General features: G+C 42.6%; 3 protein-coding genes across 3 annotated transcripts; all 3 read left to right on the plus strand.

The window, feature by feature from the left end:
- The first annotated feature begins 4085 nt into the window (after nt 1-4085).
- LOC130882079 (WAP four-disulfide core domain protein 15B-like) lies at nt 4086-4462 on the plus strand. Its single transcript, XM_057781979.1, has 2 exons — nt 4086-4170; nt 4305-4462. The coding sequence occupies exons 1-2, from the start codon at nt 4086-4088 to the stop codon at nt 4460-4462; spliced, it is 243 nt and encodes an 80-aa protein (XP_057637962.1).
- Nucleotides 4463-14906: 10444 nt separating this feature from the next.
- Nucleotides 14907-15279, plus strand: LOC130881481 (WAP four-disulfide core domain protein 15A-like). Its single transcript, XM_057781082.1, has 2 exons — nt 14907-14991; nt 15122-15279. Exons 1-2 carry the CDS (start codon nt 14907-14909, stop codon nt 15277-15279), a joined length of 243 nt encoding a protein of 80 aa, XP_057637065.1.
- An 8379-nt stretch (nt 15280-23658) lies between these two features.
- Nucleotides 23659-24944, plus strand: LOC130882003 (WAP four-disulfide core domain protein 12-like). The gene is made up of 3 exons (XM_057781876.1): nt 23659-24089; nt 24188-24340; nt 24798-24944. Exons 1-3 carry the CDS (start codon nt 24014-24016, stop codon nt 24821-24823), a joined length of 255 nt encoding a protein of 84 aa, XP_057637859.1. The 5' UTR covers nt 23659-24013; the 3' UTR covers nt 24824-24944.

The following is a 24944-nucleotide window of genomic DNA, read 5'->3' on the forward strand; positions in this document are numbered from 1 at the left end:
AAGGGGCTGAAGAGCTATGTTCATGGTTAAAGGTACTTACTGCTCTTGCAGAGGACCCAGGTTTGGTTTCCAGCACCAACATAGTGTCTCACCACCATCTGTAACTCAAGTTCCAGGTGGTTCAATGCCTCCCTCATTCTCCTTGAGCACTACATGTACATGATGTAATCCACACGCTAGGCTACAGCACTTACACAGAAAATAAAATAAAAATTTCAAGGACATTTTAGCATAGGTTTTAAGGGTTAAGTCACTCAGAAAGGAAGACCCGCCCAATGGTATGAGAAGGGCTCTTCAAGAGTCCTTGCAGTCGCATGCACATTTTTGGAGGGTTTTGAGGTCATAGCTTTCAAAGAGGTTCCATGGAATCACAGGGTGATTGCTGAGTGTAACTGACAGGATTACAACATTGCACAGAGACAATGGACTTTAGGACAGCTTTATTGTGAGTAAACTCAACAGTCTTGTGAGGATCCCAGAAACTATTTAGGAATAAAGCCATATAGGTCACAAGCGCTTGGGCCTTAAGCATGGTTCTGTTCATTACTATTTTAGCATAAAATATACTTGTATGAAAGGATCATTGCCTCTGCACTGGCAAACTTCCCAGAAATGTTATAAGTTATGCTAAGATTCTTGATCTTCAGTTGATAACAGGCCTCATTCAACTCCAGTGAGGTGTCCCATAATTCTCATCTTCCCATTCTGCCTCACTTTTCTACAAGTGATATAACCCCATTCTTCTTTGAAGTGTGACTAAAACCTGCCACACACCTGTCCGTAGACACCTAGGCTGACTCCATATTCCGGCTATTCTGAATGGCTCATCAATAAACAACACACAGGTGTCTGTGGTGTGCTGACTCAGATTGCTTAGAGTGGACATCAGAAGGGGTATGGTTGGTGGTACAGCTGGACTGCAAAATAGTCCCATTTTTAGCTTTTGAGGAAATGCATCACTGTTGACAGAGATTTCTGTCCTGCCTGGTCCTTTTATCAGCTAAGCATTCTCATCTTGCTTCCTCTGCCTCTGGGTTACAACTGCAGACTCAACCTTTCCTCTTCCCAGAATTCTCCTGTTCTCATCCCCCTGCCTAGTAGCCCATCTATACTACTCCCTGCCTGGCTACTGGCCAATCAGTGTTTATTAAAGCAATACAAATGACAAGTCTTTACAGGATACAAGATCACTGTCCCACAGCACAGCACCGATTCCCACAGTGTCTGGTTTCATTTTTATTACTACCAGCAGTGCATGAGGAATCCTTCTTCATCTACACACCCGCACTAAGGAAGTCCTAGTCCTTATTTTCTTGAGGCTAGGTCTAAAGGGCTTCTTATGTTTAACTTATTCTACTTCTCTCTATGCTCTGGATATTAATCCCCTGACAGACATGTAGCTGGCAAAGCCTTCCTCCCATTCTGCAGGCTGTCTTGCCTCCCTGTGAACTGCTCCCTCTGCGCCTATTTGCCAACACTTGCTGTAACTTCCTGAGCTATTAAGTCCTTTCCAGAGAGTGCCTGCCTGTATATCTGGCTTGAGAGGTCTCCCCTGCCCCGAGTTTCCAAGTCTTACATCATGGTCTTGCTGTAGTTACATTCAGTCATGGATGAGCTAGCACAGTTTTCTTGGATCTTTTCTTAGCATGCATGTAGGTGTAGACAGAAGCATGACATGTGAGAACCAACAGATACATGACATACATGTACATGTCTAGGCAATTATCCAGATTTTCAAAAAATTCAGGGTATCTCATCCTCACTCTTCCCTCTTGGCACCATTTAGGCTCACTGCCTGAAGCACCTGAGGTGAAAGATGGATTCCCAGAATAGTGCCACCTTCACAGACCCAAAACTGAGTCAAGGGAACTGAAGACGTGTTCAGATGGAAGAGCTGTTTTTAAGAGCTGCTGAGCAGTTAAAATAATGACCACGTCTGGGGGTCGGAGCTTTAAGGGAGGAGGAGAAAATCCTCCCTAGAGAGGCTGCGAGTTCCCGGTCTTCATAACTACCATGGAGCCAGACACTGCTTTCAGTTCTTGGTTTGCATTTGGCGGTGTGACAGGTGGTACACAGCTGTGGAGGTCAGGGGACAATTTTGCAATGATCTTCTTCCACAGTGTGTGTTCTGGGGCTTCCTTCTCAGACCACGAGGGTTGGCCACTCTGTTCCTTCTGAGTCCTCTGCCCAAGCTTTAAAAGTGGCCATAACTGGGAAAATGACAAGCAAACTGCTACAAAGCTCTCTTTGCTTGGTGAGATTCACATTCTTTTGTCTTCTTGTGTCTTTGCAAAGCTTTAGTTCAACCCCCACACTTCCAAAATGGTGTTTGTTTTTCCCTCAGGTGGGTTGTCAGGATTCTCAGAGTGATGGTGAAGGAATGGCTCCCAAATCTCTAATCCTAAAGTACAGTTTTGCATTTGGGGTTGTTGTAGAAACCATCAAAGTAAATCACTGAATTATGAACCTGTGTCATACACAGATTTTTCACATATTCTATAGTTCATAGGGAACTAATCATAATTTCCCAACTTCTCTATTAACAAGAAATACACCACTAGCTTAATTTAAATGTTTCAACCAACTACACGTTCCTGGAGGGGAGACTATTTGTTCATAACCTGTCACTATTTCTAAGTATGACAAGATTCACTAGGTAAGTTTTTAATTTAGGTTTTTTTACATTAATTTAAAGCAACATTACAATGTAGCTTCCTTCCATGTAACATCTTTTTCCATATTTGAGCATCTTAAAGCTGCAGGGAATAATAGCTTTTTAAAAATGAGCTCTTCTGGGCCAGAGTGGCATTTTAAGATTTTGGTACATTAAACCAACTAAAAAGGTTTCTTTAAAATGAAATCTACAAGTCACCAATGTCAAGGTGATCCAGAGACTGAAGACAGCAGCACAAATTACAGTTAAAAAAATATATAGTCGAGAGACGGCTCAGTGGTTAGGAGTTCATACTGCTCTAGCAGAGGCCAAGCATGTATAAAGAGCAGTTCCCAACCACTTAGAACTCTAGCTTCTGGAGGATGCAACATCCTCTTTCTGCGTCCCTGGGCACCTGCACTTACATGCTCATATACACACACACACACACACACACACACACACACACACACACACACACACTTAGAAATAAAAAAATAAGTAGTTTTCAAAAGATGAGGTTTTGCTTTCACATTAGGTTCTAAGTCTCTTGGACATAGCTATAAAACTGTTTTGTCGTTGTTTTACTCAGTTTTTTATTATTGTTGTTCTTTATACAAGGCTATGTTTTGGTCAGTGCCTACACAAGTAGATTCCCAACTAAACAAATAACAGACATCTCATATTTTCAACAACTGCGATTTTTACACATTCATAAAGATTTTTTTTAAAAAAAAGGAAATTAAGAAATTAAATGTTAGTTAATCTTGTGTTCCATATAAATAGAAATTTTTAATAACTCTTATATCATATTGCAAAGCCATTCTCCTTAATTTTTGTGATGTCATGGTGGTGCTTAGATGTTGATGTGTAGAAAGTAAATTTTTAAAAACATCCTCAATGAAGGTTGCTGGGAGGGCTGGGGTTCCAGTTTCTCTGCAAGTTCAGTAAGAAGGAAAGGTTGGCCATAAAGTCTTATGTACTAAATAAATACATATTTATTTATGTATTTTTAATGCATGAGTACTCTGTCAGCATGTACATCTGCACACCAAATTGTATCAGATCCCATTATAGATAATTGTGAGCATGGTTGCTGGAAATTGAACTCAGGACCTCTGGAAGAACAAACAGCCACTGCTCTTAACCAAGGAGCCATCACTCCAGGGATTGGTCAGTCCTGATGCACAGTCTAGAAAAAGTATTTTACTCTTATTGATTCCTAGTGGCCTGCAGGAAGCAGGACTGACAAAATGACCAACTTTGTGATACCCTGAGAAAAGGACGGTCCACTCAGGCACTAGAACATTGTATCAGGGTGCTAATTCTGCTGTCCTACTCTGAACCACAGGTCCTTCTGATGACAGTCCTTCCATGAATCTAACATAAACATCCCCGGCCTCCACATTCACCTGCACAGCTTTCTTGGGAAATGAAGCCACTTAGCCTCTCTCTACTCACAGTGACCATCCTTCTTTGCTGTAATATGACTCAGCCTATATTCAGGAGGAACAGGGGTAAGACACCGTGATCCTGGGTCTGCTTGGGTAGGAAAGCCTTTCCTCTGAGGAACCCGTGGAGACATTGATGCCTGAAGCATGATTCACAGCTCACCGGCTCCTGAGACTCACCTTGTGGTATTCTTCTACAGCTTTAGTCAAACCCGGGTACTGCCCAGAGTTTCATCTTTCCTGCCCTTTTGTCCTCCTGTCCCTATGCAAGCATGATAGAGGCTGCAAGGGAGCCAAAAAGTGTTGCTTCTACTACTGTCAGAAGCGCTGTACAGATCCATGGGATGCTTTGAATTAGGTGAGCAACCCCGGACGTGTTATTCTTGATGCTCCTTCTAGAACCCGTGTTCATTGCCTTGTAGGGAACTGCAAACTGTCTCTACCTCTAGATAGTGTGGCAATCAGAGTATCTGAATTAATTAAGATTGTCCAGAGATTGCCCCCTTCCTCAGAAAATATGCTACCATTGCATTGGTGGGTGTCACCCTTTCCAGCATAATAAGAACATCTGAATAAGATTATCCCTAAGTTCCTCAACTGCCACTGAATGTTTCTTATGTTCAGTTTTCCCTTCTCATATCTTATAGCAATAAAGCATTCCCACTAAACCTTAAATTATGAAAGGATTATGAAATTATAATTTCCTACTTGACTTGTTGTGTAGAGCCATTCATGGTCTGCCCCTAGTTCCCTGACAGCACATCTCAGTGTTTTGGAAAGAGAGCACCACGTGGTAAGAGTCAGGGCATGGTGACCAGCTGACCCAGAACCATGTCGCCAGCACAGTTTGCATCTGATCTTATCTCTGTTCTTTCTAGACAAAAATGAGAAGACGCATTTGGTACAGTCTCAGTCTAGGATAGTTGGCCTCCAGTTCTTCCTCGGTCCTCACAAGCCCTTCCAAGAGTTAAGCACTTGTTAATGAATACAAAACAAAGGAATAAAGAGTTGTGTATTTGTCTATTTTCCATTACAATTAAGAATAAAAACTACCTTAGGCTGGGATTTTAGAAACCAGAAAGATTTACAACAACACAACATTGCAAGATATACTTGAAAGAATGTACACAAAACAGAAAGGAAGTTCCATTATGAAGAAAATAGGAAAAATTTATTTCATGAGAGGAATAGGTGAATTCTTATATACTCTCCATTGATGTGACAAAACGCATAACTATAAAGAAGGAAGGGTGTGTCTGGGATCATGGTTTGACAATGCTACCCATCACGGTGAGAATGGTACAGGGGAACCTGATATCTGACAAATCAGACTTTAAAACAAAATTGGTCAAAAGAGATAAGTCATCCAAATTCAAAGTCAAAAAGAAACTGCAGAGTTAAACTATACAGTAGGTCAAATAGACTTAATTTGGATGTCTATAGGATATTCCACCCAATGGACTTTGTTCTCAGCAGAATTATCTAAAACAGGCTACATTATAGGTCACAAAACAAACTTTAATAAATAAAAAGTAATCAAAACAATTTCTTGTATATTATCAGTGAAACTATGTTGGAGGAGGACAATTGTTGGTTCCCACTGCCTGGTGGCTTAGACTCGAAAATAATCACACAGAAACTGTATTAATTAAATCACTGTTTGGCCCATTATCTCTAGCTTCTTGTTTGCTAACTCTTACATCTTAATTTAACTCATTTCTATTATTCTGTGTATCACCACATGGCTGTGGCTTACCACACATGGCTTCTCTCCAACTCTTCCTTCTTTCTCCCAGCATTCAGTTTAGTTTTCCCTGCCTACCTAAGTTCTGCCCTGCTATAAATCCAAAGCAGTTTCTTTATTCATTAATGGTAATCACAGCACACAGAAGGAAATCACACATCAAAACTAGAAGTCAAGAGCAAGAGAAACCATACTTGGGGGCTGCATAATACATTCTTAAATAAAGAGATAAGGGAGAAAAGAGCTCATAGGACAAAATAAAAATGGGAATGCAACTTTACCTTTACAAAGCAGCTAAGGAAATTCCAAAGGCAAATTTGCAGCTACTATAGTTTATACAGTGAGTCATTGTGAAGACTGGGTAAGAAACTTAAACCATCAAACAGTCAAATTTAAATTAAAGCACCATTTAGGAGACTCTCAGGAATACAGCTAAGGCAGCTCTAACAATACTTACATTTATCATCGCTTGCCTTCAAAAAATTACAAGAAAAACCTCAAATAAATAACTTAGTCGTGAACCTCAAGGTCCAAGGCAAACAATGACAAGCCAAACTCAAAGCAGTGGGTGGCAAGAAGTACTAAAGATCAGGGCAGAAATATATTAAATAGAGATGAAAAGGAAAGCAACTACAGAGCCACAGAATCAGGACATGGTACTGGCACAAAAACACATCCAGACCAGTGAGGGGGGAACAGAAGAACTAGAAATAAACCCGTAAGGATACAGCCACCTGAGATTTTCCAAAGACGCCAAAATCCACTTCCCCAGATCTGGCATCCTTAGCACATATGTGGTAGCCCACGTGTGGCTCAGTTTCCATCTGAAGCCAATTCTGACTTTTAGAAAAGTCATTTGAGTTCAAGGTTACCTGCTCTGCTTAGTTCAGTATCCTTGAGGGCTACGAGAAAGTTCCAACTAAGTCCATAGGAAAAAGCATTTTGCGCATGAGAAAACAACACACTATCTAGTAGAAAGAATACTGCTGATGCCAAACCTTAGGAATATCGAGATAGAAATTGAAACTGCTCGCTCAAGGACAGGAATGGTCTATGGTTAGATACTGACTGTCTATGTTGTGCTTTGTTCTGCTGTTGTATATAAGCAATTTCTGAAATAAACTCGGGGCTGTGCAGAGTAAGCTGGCAGTCTCCCGAATCTATCCTGTGCTTTCTTTCAGTTGGTCATTTCCTTAATCCTCATACCCCTACCCAGATACCCCCAGCTGGTTTGATTGGAGCAGGCTCTGACAAGTGGCACCCAACATGGGGCCAGACATGGGGATTTTCATGGTAGGCACTGTGGGTTAAAAGAATACATTCAGATTCAAGAGCCCATGTAGGTAAAAGTGAATAAATGCATGGTGTAAATTAAAAAAGTGTAACTTGGCCGGGCCGTGGTGGCACACGCCTTTAATCCCAGCACTTGGGAGGCAGAGGCAGGCGGATCTCTGTGAGTTCGAGACCAGCCTGGTCTACAAGAGCTAGTTCCAGAACAGGCTCCAAAGCCACAGAAAAACCCTGTCTCGAAAAACCAAAAAAAAAAAAAAAAAAAAAGTGTAACTTGAGTTTAAATGTAAAGATAATTATGGATCAAGGAAATAACAAACCGTTATTTGTACATTTGTTTAAAAATACTGGTAAAGCCAGAGGTGCTAAAGTAGGAAATCAACAACTGTGTAAATTTTTAGAGTTTGTACATTTACTTATAGGTATTTTAAAGGTTAAGGGTACTAAGGAAGGGAAATAGCAATTCCTTCAGTTTTTAAAATATATAAAGAATGTGTGCCCTGAATCTAGAGATTTAAAAAGGTGTGAATGAGAGCTCTTTGTCTTGGTCTGTGTTTCCACGTTAAACTACATTGTTGTTCTATGTATATGTTCATGTCTCTAAAAAGCTTAAGTGGTACTGGTACCTGGTTGTCTGTCATTATTGTTTGTTTTTGTCTATTAACTTCCTTTGTTGTCCTAGAGGAGATGAGGCAAGGAGCTTCTGCCTCTATCCCCCTGAACAGTTTATTGGATCAGTTCCAGGATTTTGGGCCACCTCCCTCCACTGTTCTCTGACCCGCAGTCAGCCGCAGCTCTTACAGAGGATAGGGGTGCGCATGCGCAGCTGGGCAGAGCGACTACTACAGGGAGACACGCTCACACGAACGGGGCAGTAGGGAACTGACTGCTTGCGGTTAAAAAAAACTGCATATTTGTGAAACAGAAAATCTGAGCTTGTGACCAGAGAAGTTAACAAATTGTTTTTCAAAAACACTGGCAGCCAAGGACACACTCTATGTGCACCAGCGCTGCTCCCCCTCGTTCTCTCCCTAGCCAAGTTCTTCACTGTGATAACACTCAAGGTCTCTTCTGCTGGCCAGCAGCTTCCCATCTTAACCCTTTTCTGCCCTGATATTGCTTTAAATAAAAAATGTTAAATGATACTAATCTGTATACTTTGGGAAGCTTTGGCTTTAAAATAAAAGTCAAAGATGCATTCAGTTTGGGGGGAAAATATGCATTTGTTTTCACAGGAAAAAATATATCAGTTTTAGTCATTTATATTCAATAGGTTACAGATACTTAACATCTTTTTTAAAATTTGGTTACAAATTATTGATTAAAATTAAAACAACCTGACACCCTGCTCCCAGATCCTCCTACCCTACTGCAAACTCAGTGGAACTCTGAAACACACCTTGTTCCAATACTGAGGCACAACATATCCAAACCTACGGGACACTATGAAAGCAGTGCTAAGAGGAAAGTTCATAGCACTAAGTGCCCACATAAAGAAAACCGAGAAAGCTCACATTAGTGACTTAACAGCACACCTGAAAGCTCTAGAACAAAAAGAAACCGACTCACCCAGGAGGAGTAGATGACAGGAAATAATCAAATTGAGGGCTAAAATCAATAAAATAGAAACAAAGAAAACAAAACAAAGAATCAATGAAACAAAGAGATGGTTCTTTGAGAAAATCAACAAGATAGAAAAATCCTTGTCCAAACTAATTAAAAGGCAGTAAAATTAACAAAATCAAAAATGAAAAGGGGGACATAACAACAGACACTGAGGAAATTCAGAGAATCATTAGGTCATACTACAAAAATCTGGACTCCACAAAATTGGAAAATGTAAAAGAAATGAACAATTTTTTTAGATAGATACCATATACCAAAAATTAAATCAAGACCAGGTAAGCAATTTAAATAGCCCTATAAACTGCAAGGAAATAGATGTCATCAAAAACCTCCCAACCAAAAAGACCCCAAGGCCAGGTGGTTTTAGCGCAAAAGTCTACCAGAATCTCAAAGAAGAGTTAATACCTATACTAAGTGTTTGAAACAGAAGGAACATTGCCAAACTCTTTTTATGAGGTTACAGTTACCCTGATACCAAAATTACATAAAGACTCAACCAAGAATGAGAATTACAGACCAATCTCATTCATAAACATGGATGCAAGAATCCTCAATAAAACACTGGCAAATAGAATCCAAGAACACATCAAAAAAATCATGCACGATGATTAAGTCAGCTTCATCCCAGAGATACGGACGGGGCTGGTTCAACATACGAAAATCTATCAATTAATCATCATATAAATAAACTGAAAAAAAACATATGATCATTTCATTAGATGCTGAAAAAGCATTTGGCAAAATTCAACACTCCTTCAGGATAAAGGTCTTGGAGAGATCAGGGATACAAGGAACATATCTAAATATAATAAAAGCAATATACAGCAAGCCAACAACCAACATCAAATTAAATGGAGAGAAACTCAAAGTGATTCCACTAAAATCAGGAATAAGACAAGGTTATCCACTCTCTCCATATGTCTTCAACCTAGTTCTTGACGTTTTAGCAATAGCAATAAGACAGCAAAAGGAGATCAAGGGGATTCAAATAGTGAAGGAAGAAGTCAAACTTTCATTATTTGCAGATAATATATAAGTGACCCCAAAACTCTACCAGAGAACTCCTACAGCTGATAAATACCTTCAGTGATGTGGCAGGATATGGTATCAACTCAAAAAAATCAGTAGCCCTCATATACACAAATGATAAAGAAGCTGAGAGGGAAATCAGAGAAACATCACCTTTCACAATAGCCACAAATAACATAAAATATCTTGGGGTAACACTAACTAAAGAAGTGAAAAACCTATTCAAAAAGAACTTTAAGTCTTTGAAGAAAGAAACTGAAGAAGATACCAGAAAATGGAAAGATCTCCCATGCTCTTGGATTGGTAGAATCAACATAGTAAAAATGGCAATCCTACCAAAAGCAATCTATAGAGTCAATGCAATCCCCATCAAAATCCCAACACAATTCTTCACAGACCTTGAAAGAACAATAATCAACTTCATATGGAAAAACAACCCAGGATAGCCAAAACAATCCTGTACAATAAAGGAACTTCGGGAGGAATCACCATCCCTGACATCAACCTCTGTTACAGAGCTACAGTAACGAAAACAGCTTGGTATTGGCATAAAAACAGAGACGCTGACCAATGGAATCAAATCGAAGACCTAGATATTAATCCACACACCTATGAACACCTGATTTTTGACAAAGGAGCTAAAATTATACAATGGGAAAAAGAAAGTATCTTCAGCAAATGGTGCTGGCATAACTGGATGTCAACATGTACAAGAATGAAAGTAGATTCATACCTATTCCCATGCACAAAACTCAAGTCCAAATGGATTAAAGACCTCAATATAAATCCGACCACACTGAACCTGATAGAAGAGAAAGTGGAAAGTAGTCTTCAATGGATGGGCACAGGAGACCACTTCCTAAATATAACACCAGTAGCACATACACTGAGAGCCACAATAAATAAATGGGACCTCCTGAAACTGAGAAACTTCTGCAAAGCAAAGAACACAGTCAATAAGACAGAAAGGCAGCCTACTGAATGGGAAAAGATCTTCACCAACCCCACATCAGACAAAGGACTGATCTCCAAAATATATAAAGAACTCAAGAAATTAGACATTAAAATTCTAAATAACTCAATTTAAAAAAATGGCATACTGAACAAAATAGAGAATTCAAAACAGAAAAATCTCAAATGGCCAAAAGATACTTAAGGAAATGTTCAACATCCTTAGCCACCAGGGAAATGCAAATCAAAACAACTCTGAGATACCATCTTACACCTGTCAGAATGGCTAAGATCAAAACCACCAATGATAGCTTATGCTGGAGAGGATGTGGAGTAAGAGGAACACTCATCCATTGTCAGTGGGAATGAAGACTTGTGCAACCACTTTGGAAATTAGTATGGCGGTTTCTCAGAAAATTGGGAATCAACCTACCTCAGGATCCAGCAATACCACTCTTGGGCATATACCCAAAAGATGCTCAAACATACTAAAAAGCATTTGTTCAACTATGTTCATAGCAGCATTTGTAATAATCAGAACCTGGAAACAACCTAGATGCCCCTCAACTGAAGAATGGATAAAGAAAACGTGACACATTTACACATTGGAGTACTACTCAGCGGTAAAAAAAAAAAAGAAAAAAAAGAAAGAAAAAGAAAAAAAAGACATCTTGAATTTTGCATGCAAATGGGTAGAATTAGAAAATGCTATTGTGAGTGAGGTAACCCAAACCCAAAAAGATGAATATGGTATGTACTCAATCATAAGTGGATACTAGCTATAAACAAAGGATATTTATAATCATTCCCTCCCTCGCTCTTCTTTTTTTTTTTTTTTTTTTTTTTTTGGATAAGGATAAGAATTTTGAAACTTTGGATTCGAAAAGCCATTCAGTGCTCAAAGCCCAGTGAACTGTTATGGAAACTTGGAAGATAGGAATGAGAAAGGTATAGGGGTCTACAGCCATACCACCCTAAACACACCCAGTTTTGACTCCTTTCAGGTCTCCCAGTCCTCTGTCTACTTTACACGTACACACAATTAACCTAGAGTCCCATATGAAGAAAAACCATGAAGCAACTGGCTTTGTTCATTGTTTGTTTTTTCAAGACAGAGTTTCTCAGTATTTCCTTGGCTGTTCTGGAATTCAAGCTATTGGCCAGGTTGGCCCTGAAGTCAGAGACCCACTACCTCTGCCTCCTGAGTGCTGGGATTAAAGGCCTATGCCACCACCACCCAGGGAAGCATCTGTCTTTTGAATGTAAATTATTCCATGTTATGAGTCCCCATTGCATCCAGTTTCCTGGGGAAGTCTGGTTCATGTGACAGATCTACTTTTAGTTTCTGAGAAACTTCCACATTGATTCTTATAGTAACTGACTTGACTTATGTAGTGATACTTTGTTTATGATCTGACACATAAGGTTTGCCTGAAGGTCAGAGTGCAGAGCTAAACCACTAGTTAGCCATAGAGGCCGGGCAGTGGGGGCCACACCTTTAATCCCAGCACTCAGGAGACAGAGGCAGATGGACATCTGTGAGTTCAAGGCCATCCTGGGCTACGTGAGAGTCAATCTGTCTGAAAGAGAAATAGAGCTCACACAAAGGTGATCCCAGCATTTGGGATTATACGCCTTTAATCCCAGCACTAGGGAGGTGGAGACAGGAGTGATGTGGCTGGGCGAAGAGAGGAATACAAAGCGAGAAGAGACAGAAGCTCAGATGCAGTCTGAGGATATAATCTGAGGGTTTTGTTTTTGTTTTTGTTTTTCGAGACAGGGTTTCTCTGTAGCTTTTGGTTCCTGTCCTGGAACTAGCTCTTCTAGACTAGGCTGGCCTCGAACTCCCAGAGATCCGCCTGCCTCTGCCTCCCGAGTGCTGGGATTAAAGGCGTGCGCCACCGCCGCCCGGCTAGTCTGAGGTTTTGTAGAGACAGCATTCAGTATGAGAATTTGTAGAGACAGAACTGCCCCTTTGGTCTGAGCATTAGTAGAAACTCTCTAGTGGCTAGCCACTCTGCTTCTCTCATCCTTCAGTTTCCACCCCTTAATTTATTATTGTGACCAATTAGAATTTGTCCTACAGATTTACATGACCACGAGTGTTTAGGGGTCCCTTATCTTTGAATCCCCACAAGCATCTGTTATTTGCATTTTTGATACAATAATTTAAAGCTTTCTATATTACATACAAATCCCTTAGCCAATTATTATAGTTTTACATTTTAACAAATTTATCTTTTGATCTTCACATTAAAGATATGAGTGGGGTTTTTGTCATTTTTTTGTTTTGTTTGGGGGCTTGTTTTATCTTTTTTGTTTGTTTTTTTTTTTTTTTTTTGGATTTTCGAGACAGGGTTTCTCCGTAGCTTTTTGGTTCCTGTCCTGGAACTAGCTCTTGTAGACCAGGCTGGCCTCGAACTCCCAGAGATCCGCCTGCCTCTGCCTCCCGAGTGCTGGGATTAAAGGCGTGCGCCACCGCCGCCCGGCTAGTCTGAGGTTTTGTAGAGACAGCATTCAGTATGAGAATTTGTAGAGACAGAACTGCCCCTTTGGTCTGAGCATTAGTAGAAACTCTCTAGTGGCTAGCCACTCTGCTTCTCTCATCCTTCAGTTTCCACCCCTTAATTTATTATTGTGACCAATTAGAATTTGTCCTACAGATTTACATGACCACGAGTGTTTAGGGGTCCCTTATCTTTGAATCCCCACAAGCATCTGTTATTTGCATTTTTGATACAATAATTTAAAGCTTTCTATATTACATACAAATCCCTTAGCCAATTATTATAGTTTTACATTTTAACAAATTTATCTTTTGATCTTCACATTAAAGATATGAGTGGGGTTTTTGTCATTTTTTTGTTTTGTTTGGGGGCTTGTTTTATCTTTTTTGTTTGTTTTTTTTTTTTTTTTTTGGATTTTCGAGACAGGGTTTCTCCGTAGCTTTTTGGTTCCTGTCCTGGAACTAGCTCTTGTAGACCAGGCTGGCCTCGAACTCACAGAGATCCACCTGCCTCTGCCTCCCGAGTGCTGGGATTAAAGGCGTGCGCCACCACCGCCCGGTCCTTGTTTTATCTTTTTAATAAAATAACTTTATTATTCTTTAAGAATTTTATACACTGAATTTCCATCATGTTCACCCCACTCCTTCTCCTAACTCCTTCCAGATCCACTTCCCCACCTCTCCACCCCTTTCTGACATCAAGTCGTCCTTTGTATTTAATAGCCCACTGAGTCAAATTTATACTGCCCATATGCTAATGAATGTGAGACCACCCACTGGAACATGGTTGCCTACCAGAGCCCACAAGGCTAACTTATATGCTGCTATTATATGCTGGCTGTGAGTTTATTTTTTTTTTCCTTCCCCCATTCCCCGACTGTTTTTTTTTTTTTTTTTTTGCTATGTAGCCCAGGCTGGGTCAAGAACTCAAGATCTATGACCTCACTAGACCTAGATAGTTAGCCAGGTTTCTAGTATCGAGTGGGAGAACCCCTCTCCAAAAAAGGCAGTGGAAAGAGAGGAAATGTCAAAATTACTTATAAACCTTAATGTTATCTCCCATAGTGCATATGAAATTTTCCACAAACCTAGAAAGAATAATGCTAGTAGTCCATTGTACTATCTTGCTTTGTCATTGCAATGGTGTGGATAGGACCAAAAGGAAAGCCTCCTGAGCAGCACTTGGAAAAGTGGTGTTTCAAATTTTCTGGCTACATGATACGAGAGGTGGGATGGCTAGCTGAGACGCAAGGCTCTGAACAGCAACTTTCTTGCTTCCTGATCCTACAGCGTAATTTACAAACTAGGAAAGGCCAGGCCAGCCCTGCTAGACCCTTAAGAGCAGAACATTATCTCCCTTCCCCTTGGAAAGAGGGTAGGGGTCCACAGAACTCTCACGCGGGAAAACGCTCCCCTACCTCCAGTTACCTCCAGGACCGCTCCGCATCACCTCTTCTCTTTACCCTAGGTTGCACCACGCCGAGGCAAAGGAGGATGGTTGAAAGGAACCAGCTAAGTCCTTCCTGTTCCGGTTCCGATTGATGCACTTCCGCTTTTCTGGCCTGTGAACCAGAGCGCCTCTGCTGGTTATCCGCCACCCGGCGCTGATCCACACAGATACCTCCCTCCATGTTCGCCTGGAAATTTTCATAGGAAATGAAGCCACGCAGCCTCACACTGTTCACAACAACCATTCTCCTTTGCCTCAGCATGGTACAGCCTAGAACAAAGAAAAGAAGAGGTGATGCGGAGGGGTCCTGGCACTGGGGAAGGAAAGCGTTTCCCACGGGAGAATTCTATGGAACCAGCTTGCTGGTCCATGCAATGGTCCCTCCAGTGCTTCCTATTCACTCAAGGGCATTTTTCTGCAGTAACACCAAAACCTGGGTACTGCCCGGAGTTTTTTCTTCCCTGCCCGTTTGAACGGTTACCCGTATGCAAGCATGATAAAGGGTGCAAGGGCATCAAAAAGTGCTGTTTCTACTACTGTCAGATGCGCTGTGTGGAGCCTTGGACAACCACGTTTTGAAGTGAGTGACCCCAGATCTGCTGTACTTGGTGCTGCCCCAGAAACCTGCCAGGGGATCCTTCTTATCTGTCTTAGGGCTGACTGCTCAGCACCCATGGAAATCACTGTGACCAGAACTTTGAAGTTGGCAGTTGCCTCGAAAACCTAACATTCAAGCAGGAAGTAGTGGCCACACCTGTAATCCTAGCGTTTGAGAGGTTGAGACAGAGGGATTAGGAGTCCAGTGTCATCCCTGGCTACGTAGAGAAACTAGTTTGAGGTCATCCTGGGTTACATAACACCCTGCTTGAAATGGGTACCTTCCCTGTATGATGGGACCATTTGGACAGCATTATCTCTAAAGCCACCCATCTATTATTGAATTTTTTGTCATGGTTATTTTCAAATGCCCCTTTTCTCAGTTTGTTGTAGTTCAAATTTAAATTGAAAAGTAAAGGATTATAAATTCATAATTTCATATTTGACTTGCCTAGAGTCCTCCAGAGCTCAGTCCTCAATTCTTTGACAGACAGCACATCCCAGTTCTCTTGGGGGAAGATAAGCCATGGGGCAGTGGGATCCCAAAGCATGTCCCCAGAACAGTTCACAACTGCTTTTGTTTCTGATTTCTCTTCCTAGATGGAAACTCTTTCTTAGTCAAGCCTGGGAAGATACAGTGCCACTGGCTTCAACTTGGATGGCTGATCTCGAGTTCCTGGGTCTCATAGGCTCCTTTTATTAGTGAGTTAAATGCAAATTAACATTAGAGCAAAATAAAGAAATAAATCCCTATGTTAATGACTGTTTTCTGACATCATAACCAACTGCTTAAAAGCTAGATACTTTAAACATAAAAGAAGTTTATTTCTCTTTCCGTTCTGGAAGCTCGGAAACATACTATCCATCTGGTTTTGACTCTGGTTAGGGCCTGGAGGTGAATGGCACCACACAGTGCTGGCAACACATGGGGAAATCAAGAGCAGTGCATACAGAAAGAAATAAGGGGAGGCACCAGCCCATCCCAAAGGAAAAATTCCAGTTCTACCAGACATGCACTGCTTGTTTCTGAATGTCTTATGCCACCTCATCAACTGCCACCAGGTCACTCTTCTTAAAGGTTCCCTACCACACAATGTGGCCACACTGAGCCCAAGCTTGCCGTACATGAACTTTTCGGAGAAACACTCAAAACAAATCCACTGCGTACTTTTAACTGTGTGAAACTCTATAAGATTTTTCTCTTCACCACCTCCTCTCCTCTCTACCTCCTTTCTCCTCCTCTGTCCTCTTTTCCCTCCCTCTGCCCTCCTTTTCTCTCTTCCCTTCCTCCCCCTTCTCTCTCTTCCAGAGATCAGATTCCAGAGATTTTATGTAACATGAGGTGCTGGCTTGTTTGGGGTTTCTGTCCTCCCACCAGGTTCCCCACAACTGTTTAGCCCCAAAGAAAATCACACAAAGATCTCTGTAAGTTATAAAGCTGATTGGCCTTTTAGCTCTAGCCTTTCACTGGCTAACTCTCACATCTTGATCAACCCATCTTTCTGATCTATGTTAGCCATGTGGCTCAGTACCTTTTTTCATGGGGCAGATCATATCCTGCTGCTTCAGTGGTCTGGGCAGGAGTGGGAGGAATCAACTTCCTCCTTCCCAGAATTCTCCTGTTCTCATTACATTATTTCTACTTCCTGTCTGGTTTTCCCGCCTATACTTTCTGTCTGGCCAATCAGCGTCTATTTAAAACATGACTGACAGATTACAGACAATTTTTTAGCATTTGTACCTGACAGAGGACAAGCACACCATCCTGAGACGGAAGAGCACATCGTGTATGTTATAGCTTCCTGGACACGGCTGCTGAGTCCTTCCCACATCTTGGTCTAGGAACTTTGGAAGTCTGAGTTAGAAATGAGCCAGGGATGGTCTTTCATCCGGAGTGACTGAAGACTGGAGAGATGATCCAGAGGAGACGTGTGTGCTACACAAGTATGAGCTCCACAGTTTGGGTCCCCAGGCCCATGTGTGGCACATCCTGTAACACCCCTGCTGGGAGGTGGAGGGAAACAGGAGGCTCTCGGGGGCTATTTGGTCAACTATACCTAGCCAGTTAGTGTGGAGACCCAAAAATGTGAGCCCGTTCCACCTTGTCTGGAGGTCAAAGAGTTTGGGTTTATTTTGCTCTCTCAAAGTTGTTGACAACAAGCGTGGCTGCACACCCTAATCTAGGGTGTGGTGACTTGGTGTTTTGGACAATAAGATGGCCCATAGAGGTAGATTCACTCTACCCTGACCAAAGGTCAGAGAATTCAAGCATACTTCTGCTTCTTCTTTTGAAATAGGAGGTTTGACCTAGGGAGTGACTGCCTTCAAGATACCTGGTCTAGGGTGTGTTCATGACCTAAACAACAGAATGCTTTTCACGGGATATAGTTGCTTGATGTTTCAAGTATTGGAGCAAGTAGCTGTTTGGGTTGTCCTATGTATCAATCATATTAAAGCAGTCTTTTGCCTTCTTCCCCCCTTTTGTATTGGGGTATAAAAGTGTATGAAAAATAAATGCAGGCAAACTCAGAACTCAGCATTCAGTATTCACTGAGTTGTCCTCCTGTTACTATCCTGTATCTTTGTGTTTCTTGCTTCTGACCTTTTACCTTCCTCTGTTTCTGTATGTCTTTACTTTTTACTCTGTGACTGGCTGTGTAGCTGGCTGACTGGCCCCTGGTGTACTCTCTCCTCTTTATCACCTTCTATTTGTTCTTTCTGCCTGACAGTCCTGCCTATCCCTCTCTCCTGCCTAGATATTAGCCATTCAGCTCTTTATTAGACCAATCAGGTGTTTTAGAGAGGCAAAGTAACACACCTTCACAGAGTTAAACAAAGACAACATAAAAGAATGCAACACATCTTTGCATCATTAAACAAACATTCCACATCTTAAACTAATATTCTATAGGAGGGGTAGAGAACTAAGGTCTTAATGGTCTTGAAATTTAAATTATTATAAATTAGCGATTGGAGAAAGAGATCCTGTGTAGCTCATCCTAATCTCCATAATAATAAAACATTTTCTGATTGAGTTTCTTCACTTCATGCTCTGTGCTTCCAGCTTCCTTAAGAACCACAGTGAATGCTGGGCAGTGGTGGGGCACGGTTTAATCCCAGCACTCAGGAAGCAGAGACAGGTAGATCTCTGAGTTCGAGGCCAGCCTGATCTACAAACGTTCCAGGACAGTTAGGGTTACACAGATAAACCCTGTCTTGAAAAACAAAAAACAAAACAAACAAACAAAAGGAACCACAATGGTAGTAGAGATTTGAAAACAGAACCTACTAATTTTTTGTAACAAATACCAAAAAAGTTTGAGGGAAACTATTTATTCAAAGCCATGTTTTCAGTTACCAACTGTCATTTTTATAATAGCTGCATAGTCACAGTAAGTGAGCATAGCAAAACCACTGAAGGAGACCATTCTGTGTGTATAAAAAGGATTTACTGGAGAACACACTGCTGAGCTGTCTCCTGGGGTCAGAGAACAGCAGCCAGCTAGGAGAGCAAGCAGGCTTTCTAGGGTTCCTGAAGACTTAAGGGCAGATCCCTTTCTCTCAGGAGACTTTTTTTCCTGTCTTGGGTAGAACAGAGTCGTTAGGCCAAGCCTTCTAGGAAGGGTCTGATGCAATCAGGCCAATTTATGTGTAGATGTCCTTTTACCTGTGGTGGATGGCCATCTAGGGGGTACCGAGAAAATTGCAGTTATGTGATAAACAAGGTCCCTGAGTCACAGGGATTTTGAGAACTGCTGTGAATTAGTTTCTATTTACTCGTGGCCATCTGCCCCAGCTAAGCTCAGACAGCTATTTTAGGGCGTTGGCAACCACACCACCACCTTCAGTCACAAGGTGTAAAATCTTACATACAGAATTAGTAGTGTCGTTTACATAAAATGGGTGCAATGCATTTTTCAGCGTTCTTAGTGAAACTGAATTATGTCTTCATTTAATGGTAACATTGACTAACAGCAAGATAAAAAAAAAAGGTGGGGGCTAGAGAAATAGCCTAGTGTTTAAGAGCACGGGCTGTTCTTCCTGGGGACCCAGGTTCTATCCTATGAACCTACATAGTGGCTCACAATGATCTGTAACTCGAGTTCCATGGAATCCAGTGCCCTTGGCTGGACCCCCTCGTGCATGCATGCAGGCAAAGCACTTATACACACAAAATAATAAAATAGCATTTTTTGAAGATAGAAGTAATTCCAACAGCAGTGAGCCCTTTGCCATGTGTCAACTTCAGCTGTTCACTGGGGGAAGAACCTTATCCAAAGAGCAATTCTTTCTCCTCTTTGACAGAACATGGGCCCCTTAAACCTAATAGCAATAGATGTGTGCTCTTAATTGGACTGCCATGTGAAGTACAGCATGGAAAAACCATTTTTGTTGTTGAATTTTAACTTCCGTAGTTACTAACACAATGACACCGTGAGTCAATAAATAATTGTTGTTAATTGGGAACAATATTACATCATCTCACGTGCAAGGCTGTATGCCTTCTTCAGCAAACTGGGCAGCTTCCTTAATTCCAGGAACAAAACCTTTCCCAACAGTACACTTGGCAGACAGCAAACACACACCTGAGCTAGTGACCCCACCCCAGGAGCCGGCAATAGATAGGATTTTAAGGATTGCCTTCCCTGTGATGAAAATGATGCAGAATTCAGCCTTATCCCAGATATAAAAACAATTCCTTTGTGAACCTGAGTTGAAGTAATTATACTAAGTAACTTTATAGCCTTGGATTCTCTTATGGAAAACTAGAGGGAGGATTTAGTCCTATCATTTTGAAACCTGTCAGTCCCTCGGCTAAAGGGAAAGACAACCTAGATATCTGACGTAGGCTCAGCCCATTGTAATCTATTTTCATAGCAGGGCCTGGAAACCCTTCAGTCACGATTCTTCAGTGTCTCCCAGCTCTCTTCAACACCTTCCTCCATTCCTATCTTCCACACAGTCATTTATTTTAGGCTCCCAGCACACTTGAAAGACTTTCAGAAGGTTCCAAGCAAGCAGGGTTAAACTCAATAGGGTGTGGGGTACAAGCTAAGTTCACATTGGGGTACCAACCAACAGTGGAACAAAGGAGCTGGCACAAAGCATCTTCTGGAACTTGATGTCCCTTCCTTCCCTCCCTCACACCTTGTCCCTGCTCTCTCTCTCTCTCTCTCACACACACACACACACACACACAAGCCCTGTGCAAGTTTGTGTATAAGAGAGTCCAGAGCCTGAATGGGGTCATAAAGAGTGGAGATCCAGCCAGCCAATTTCAGGCTGGTGGACCAAAAGGGAGAAACCCTAACTACAGTGTGAGTAGGTCTCATCCAATCAGCTGAGAGCAGGAAGACGAAGATGGAACAATAGCGCATGTGTAACCTCAACTGCCAGCTCCTGTGACCAGACAACACTTCCAGAGGAGGGATTGGGACACAAACCCAATCACACATCCTTCAACCTACAGTCTGTCCTGCCTAAGGGATGTGCTGGGATAAGAATGGCACAGACATTGTGGGAGTGGCCAACCAATGGACTGGTTCAGCCTGAGACCCACGCCATGAGAGTGAGCCCACACCTGACACTGCCTGGAGCGCCAGGACCCACAGGCTGGATGGCCTAGGACAGAAACACAACTGGAAAAAATGTCAATGGGATGACACCTGATGATATTCTGCTATACACAAATATTAGGGTCTAATCCAATTGTCATCAGAGAGGCTTCTTCCAGCAACCAATGGAAACATGTAGAGACCCACAGTCAAAGATTAGGCTGAGCTTGGGGAATCCTGCTAAAGAGAGAGAGGAAGGATTGTAGGAGTCATTGGTGTCAAGGACACCACAAGAAAACCCATAGAATCAACTAACCTGGGCTCACAGGGCCTCACAGAGACTGAACTGACAACCAGGGAGCCTGCATGGCACTGACCTAGACCCACTGCATATATGTTATAGTTGTGTAGCTTGGTCTTCTTGTGGGACTCCTAACAGTGGGAACAGGGGCTGTCTCTGACTCTTTTACTGACTTTTGGAACCCTACTCCTAATACTGGGTCACCTTGCCCAGCCATAATACGAAGCAAGTTGCCTAGCCTTACTGCAACTTGATATGCCATGTATTGTCGATATCCATGGGAAACCTGCACTTTTCTGAATAGAAAGGGAGGAGGGGTGGTTTAGGGGGACAGAGAGGAGGTGAGGAAGGGATTGGGAGGAGACAGGGGAGGAGAAACAACAACAAAAAATCTTTTCTAAATCATAGGTTCAAAGCTGCTATTCTCAAAGGGTGAAAAACATTGGTGGCATTCTTTCATCTGTAGAGCTTATTGTATGGTAAAGTTGTTTTAAGGAAATTGCATCAAAAATTAGCTACAGCCAGGCGGTGGTGGCGCACACCTTTAATCCCAGCACTCGGGAGGCAGAGGCAGGCGGATCTCTGGGAGTTCGAGGCCAGCCTGTTCTATAAGAGCTAGTTCCAGGACAGGCTCCAAAGCTACAGAGAAACCCTGTCTCGAAAAACAAAAACAAAAAACAACAACAAAAAAAAATAGCTACAACTATACTCTGGAGACAGGAAAGCAAATGTATAGTCAATAAATCGAGCATTTATTGTCAGTTTTCTAAGACATGGTCATCATTTTGTATGCTAGAGACTTTCATTATTAGAATTCACATGGCGATATATTGTAAAGCATGGAAGATATACCATCTGCAGTTAGTTCCAGATGTTTCAACGATAGATCTGGATACCCTAGTCTGTTATGAACTGCTCAATCCAATATAGGTATGTGAGTGCACACGAGTGTCACTGCCCTGGTTTTTAATATGTTCTGTATATTTTGAAAGTTAGCAATAAAAAGATGAGGGTGAGGAATAGCCAACAGCCAACACACTCCAACGCTATGGAATAATCCCTTTGTACACTGTAAAGATTTGTCACTCGAATTGGTTTAATAAAAAGCTGACTGACCAGTAGCCAGGCAGAAAGTATAGGCAGGACAACAGACACAGAGGAGGCTGGGAAGAAGAAGGGCGGAGTCACAGGAGTCAGACACAGAGGAAGCAAGAGCTAAACAGGCTGTACTGAAAGAAGGTATCACCATGTGGCAGAGGCTAGATAAGATATATGGGTTAATGTAAGTTTTAAGAGCTAGTTAGTAATAAGCCTGACCTACCTGCCAATCATTTATAATTAAGTCTCTGTGTGGTTACTTTGGAATGGCTGGCAGAACAGAAACATCCACCTAAACTCCAACATTCATGCCCATGCTCGCCAACTCCCCAGAAATCAGCGCAGGGACAGAGGACACATTAGTGAGCCTGGAGTCATGACTCATTGCCCAGTAGGGAGCTGGTGCTCTTCCTGGACTGGGAAGCCTCCCTTTTATCACTTACAGCTATCATACCAGCTTAGGCAAAATCGTAAATTTTAGGCGTGGTAGCCCAACCAGGAATAAGGCATCAAAGAGCAAACCTTGGGGAAAACACCAGTAAAAGACAGGATTTCCCCAGAAGTACTCATTGTTTCTTTATAGTATGTTATGTATTTATCTGTAGCAATAGCACTACCGCAGTACGGAGTTGTTAGTGAGAAGCTGAGGATTTAGAGAAACACCACACAGCGGGTCATCTGTGCTAAGAGAATGCCATTTATTGAAGGACAAACGTGGTCAATATACACGGGCTTGTGGCACTGTGGAAAAACCCAGGGTTTGGAAGTTTATGTTTTCAGGGCCTAATCAGTAAACAACTAAGCGGAACAAGGAACTTGCAGCTAGGCCAGGAGGTGCAAGATGTACTTGCTAGCAAAGGTCAGCAGGGAATGAACAGACATCCCAGGGGGAAGGGCCCAGCATTTATCCTCTCGCGTTTCTGGGCTTGTGAAGGAAAGTTTTTTCCACCTGTAGAGCCAGTTCAAAGACTTTAAGAGTTGTCCTGTATCACAGACATAGCACTGTTCTGCCCTTGGGCTTCTTTTTAAACAAAGAAAAAAAACAATCCAGGAATTCACAATGGATACATATTTCTGAAGGGAGAAAACTTGGAGTCCAAGACTGAGATATGGAGATGCTGATTGGGCTTTTTTGGGTGGGGGTACTTCAGGAAATAAAACATAACGCCTATGAATGAGATAAAACATGACACCATCTCATGAATAAGGAAAGGGATCTAGAAAGGAAATGTCTTCTCGTCGAGCATCTAGTGACAGACTAGGTCTGTTCGCACCTGTGCCCCATGAAGGCGGCATGGTTTGGAGCACGTCGTGATCGGGTTTTAAACCAGGTGTGACAGAGCCTCCTTGAGGCGAGAAGAAAACTGGGAAGCAGGTCCACACATGACAGGAGGAAATGAACGCCTCTGTCTAGAAGAAGACACACAGGAACAGGGCTCAGTGCTGAACATCAGATTGGAAGAAAACTGGCCCTAGCACTGCTCCGCTGTGTGTCCTTGAGTGACTTTGTTCCACCTGTGCCTCTTTCCTTCCCGCAGAAGCTAATGCAGTCTTGATGGTAATTTGATGTCAGTGGAGACGACTTACGCAAACAGGGAGATGTTGGAAGTGCCCCAAATCCCATTTCTGACAGCTTAGAGAACACAGGCCTCCCTGTAGCAGCAAATTTCAGCCCTACCCATTGCCACTCCCAGCAGAAACAAAAGAAAGCCAGCCCCAGTTCCAGCCTCAGCCTCAGCCTCAGTCTCGGCCACAAGGCAGCATGCGTCCAGACAGCGTCTTGGTCCTCGCCGTGCTCTTCATTTCCTCCACTCTGGTAGCCGGAGATGGAGTCAAAGGTGAATATGGTGAATTGGGTGGAGCTGGGTTGGGAGCTCCCAGATTATAGACAGCTCTGAAGCCGTCCCCTTACCTTGTGGCTTCTTCCACCACTAAGAGAAAGAAGGAGTTTGCCCACCGGACAATGTGCGCTGCATCAGGGGAGAGCCACCCCAGTGTCACAGAGACAGGAACTGTGAGGGTCCGAAGAAGTGCTGTTACTGGCACTGTGGCTTCAAATGCGTGCAGCCAGTGAAGGCGACAGAGGACAGTGAGTAGCCCCCACTGCGGTGCATGGCCCTCCCTCTTCCCCTGCCTCTGCCTACCCCATAAACGCAAGGAGGAACAGTCCTTGGAGGAGAGGGGCAGAGAGACGTGACTCTGAGCTTGTGGGATCTCAGGGATCGGTGGCCTTGAACTTCTCCTTTGTACAAAGAAGGAAATGAAGGTGGACGTGTGGCAGGACTGTCCCCAGAGCAGAGTGGAGAGGATAGCCCTTTTGCTCTCCCTTCTCCCAGGACTGTCCTCATGAGTGAATCCTTTCCTCCTCTGGAAGTCACTGTCACTTAACATCTGCCCACTGAGGGCCCATGGGCTTAAAGTGGGAGAGAAATGGGCATCCCCCGGGAAACACGGCCCCAGGGTCCTTTTGTCCAAAAGAGGGGCCCTCCTCCCAATCCTGACCCAGCATAACCAGGTTCTCTGTGTGCTCTCCTCCACCTTTACAGATGGAACCCTGGGGAGTGAGGTGTAAAACCTCCTAAGAAAGAACCTCAGAGAACTGCCTTGCCCTCCCACCACATAAGGACACAGCAAGCAGTACAAAGACCAGAAACCAGTCCTTTCCAAACCTGGACTCTCCTGGCTCCCTGAAC

The sequence above is a fragment of the Chionomys nivalis genome, chromosome 9 (genome assembly GCF_950005125.1).
Source record: "Chionomys nivalis chromosome 9, mChiNiv1.1, whole genome shotgun sequence".
Lineage (NCBI taxonomy): Eukaryota > Metazoa > Chordata > Mammalia > Rodentia > Cricetidae > Chionomys > Chionomys nivalis.

Bases quoted from the DNA above. Each gene is read 5' to 3' on its own strand.
- LOC130882079 (XM_057781979.1), top strand. From the start codon at position 4,086: ATGAAGCCACTTAGCCTCTCTCTACTCACAGTGACCATCCTTCTTTGC. The intron at 4,171-4,304 runs GTAAGACACCGT...ATTCTTCTACAG, and splicing joins TATATTCAGGAGGAACAGGG to CTTTAGTCAAACCCGGGTAC.
- LOC130882003 (XM_057781876.1), top strand. From the start codon at position 24,014: ATGCGTCCAGACAGCGTCTTGGTCCTCGCCGTGCTCTTCATTTCCTCC. The intron at 24,090-24,187 runs GTGAATATGGTG...TCCACCACTAAG, and splicing joins AGCCGGAGATGGAGTCAAAG to AGAAAGAAGGAGTTTGCCCA. The intron at 24,341-24,797 runs GTGAGTAGCCCC...CCACCTTTACAG, and splicing joins AGTGAAGGCGACAGAGGACA to ATGGAACCCTGGGGAGTGAG.
- LOC130881481 (XM_057781082.1), top strand. From the start codon at position 14,907: ATGAAGCCACGCAGCCTCACACTGTTCACAACAACCATTCTCCTTTGC. The intron at 14,992-15,121 runs GTGATGCGGAGG...ATTTTTCTGCAG, and splicing joins TAGAACAAAGAAAAGAAGAG to TAACACCAAAACCTGGGTAC.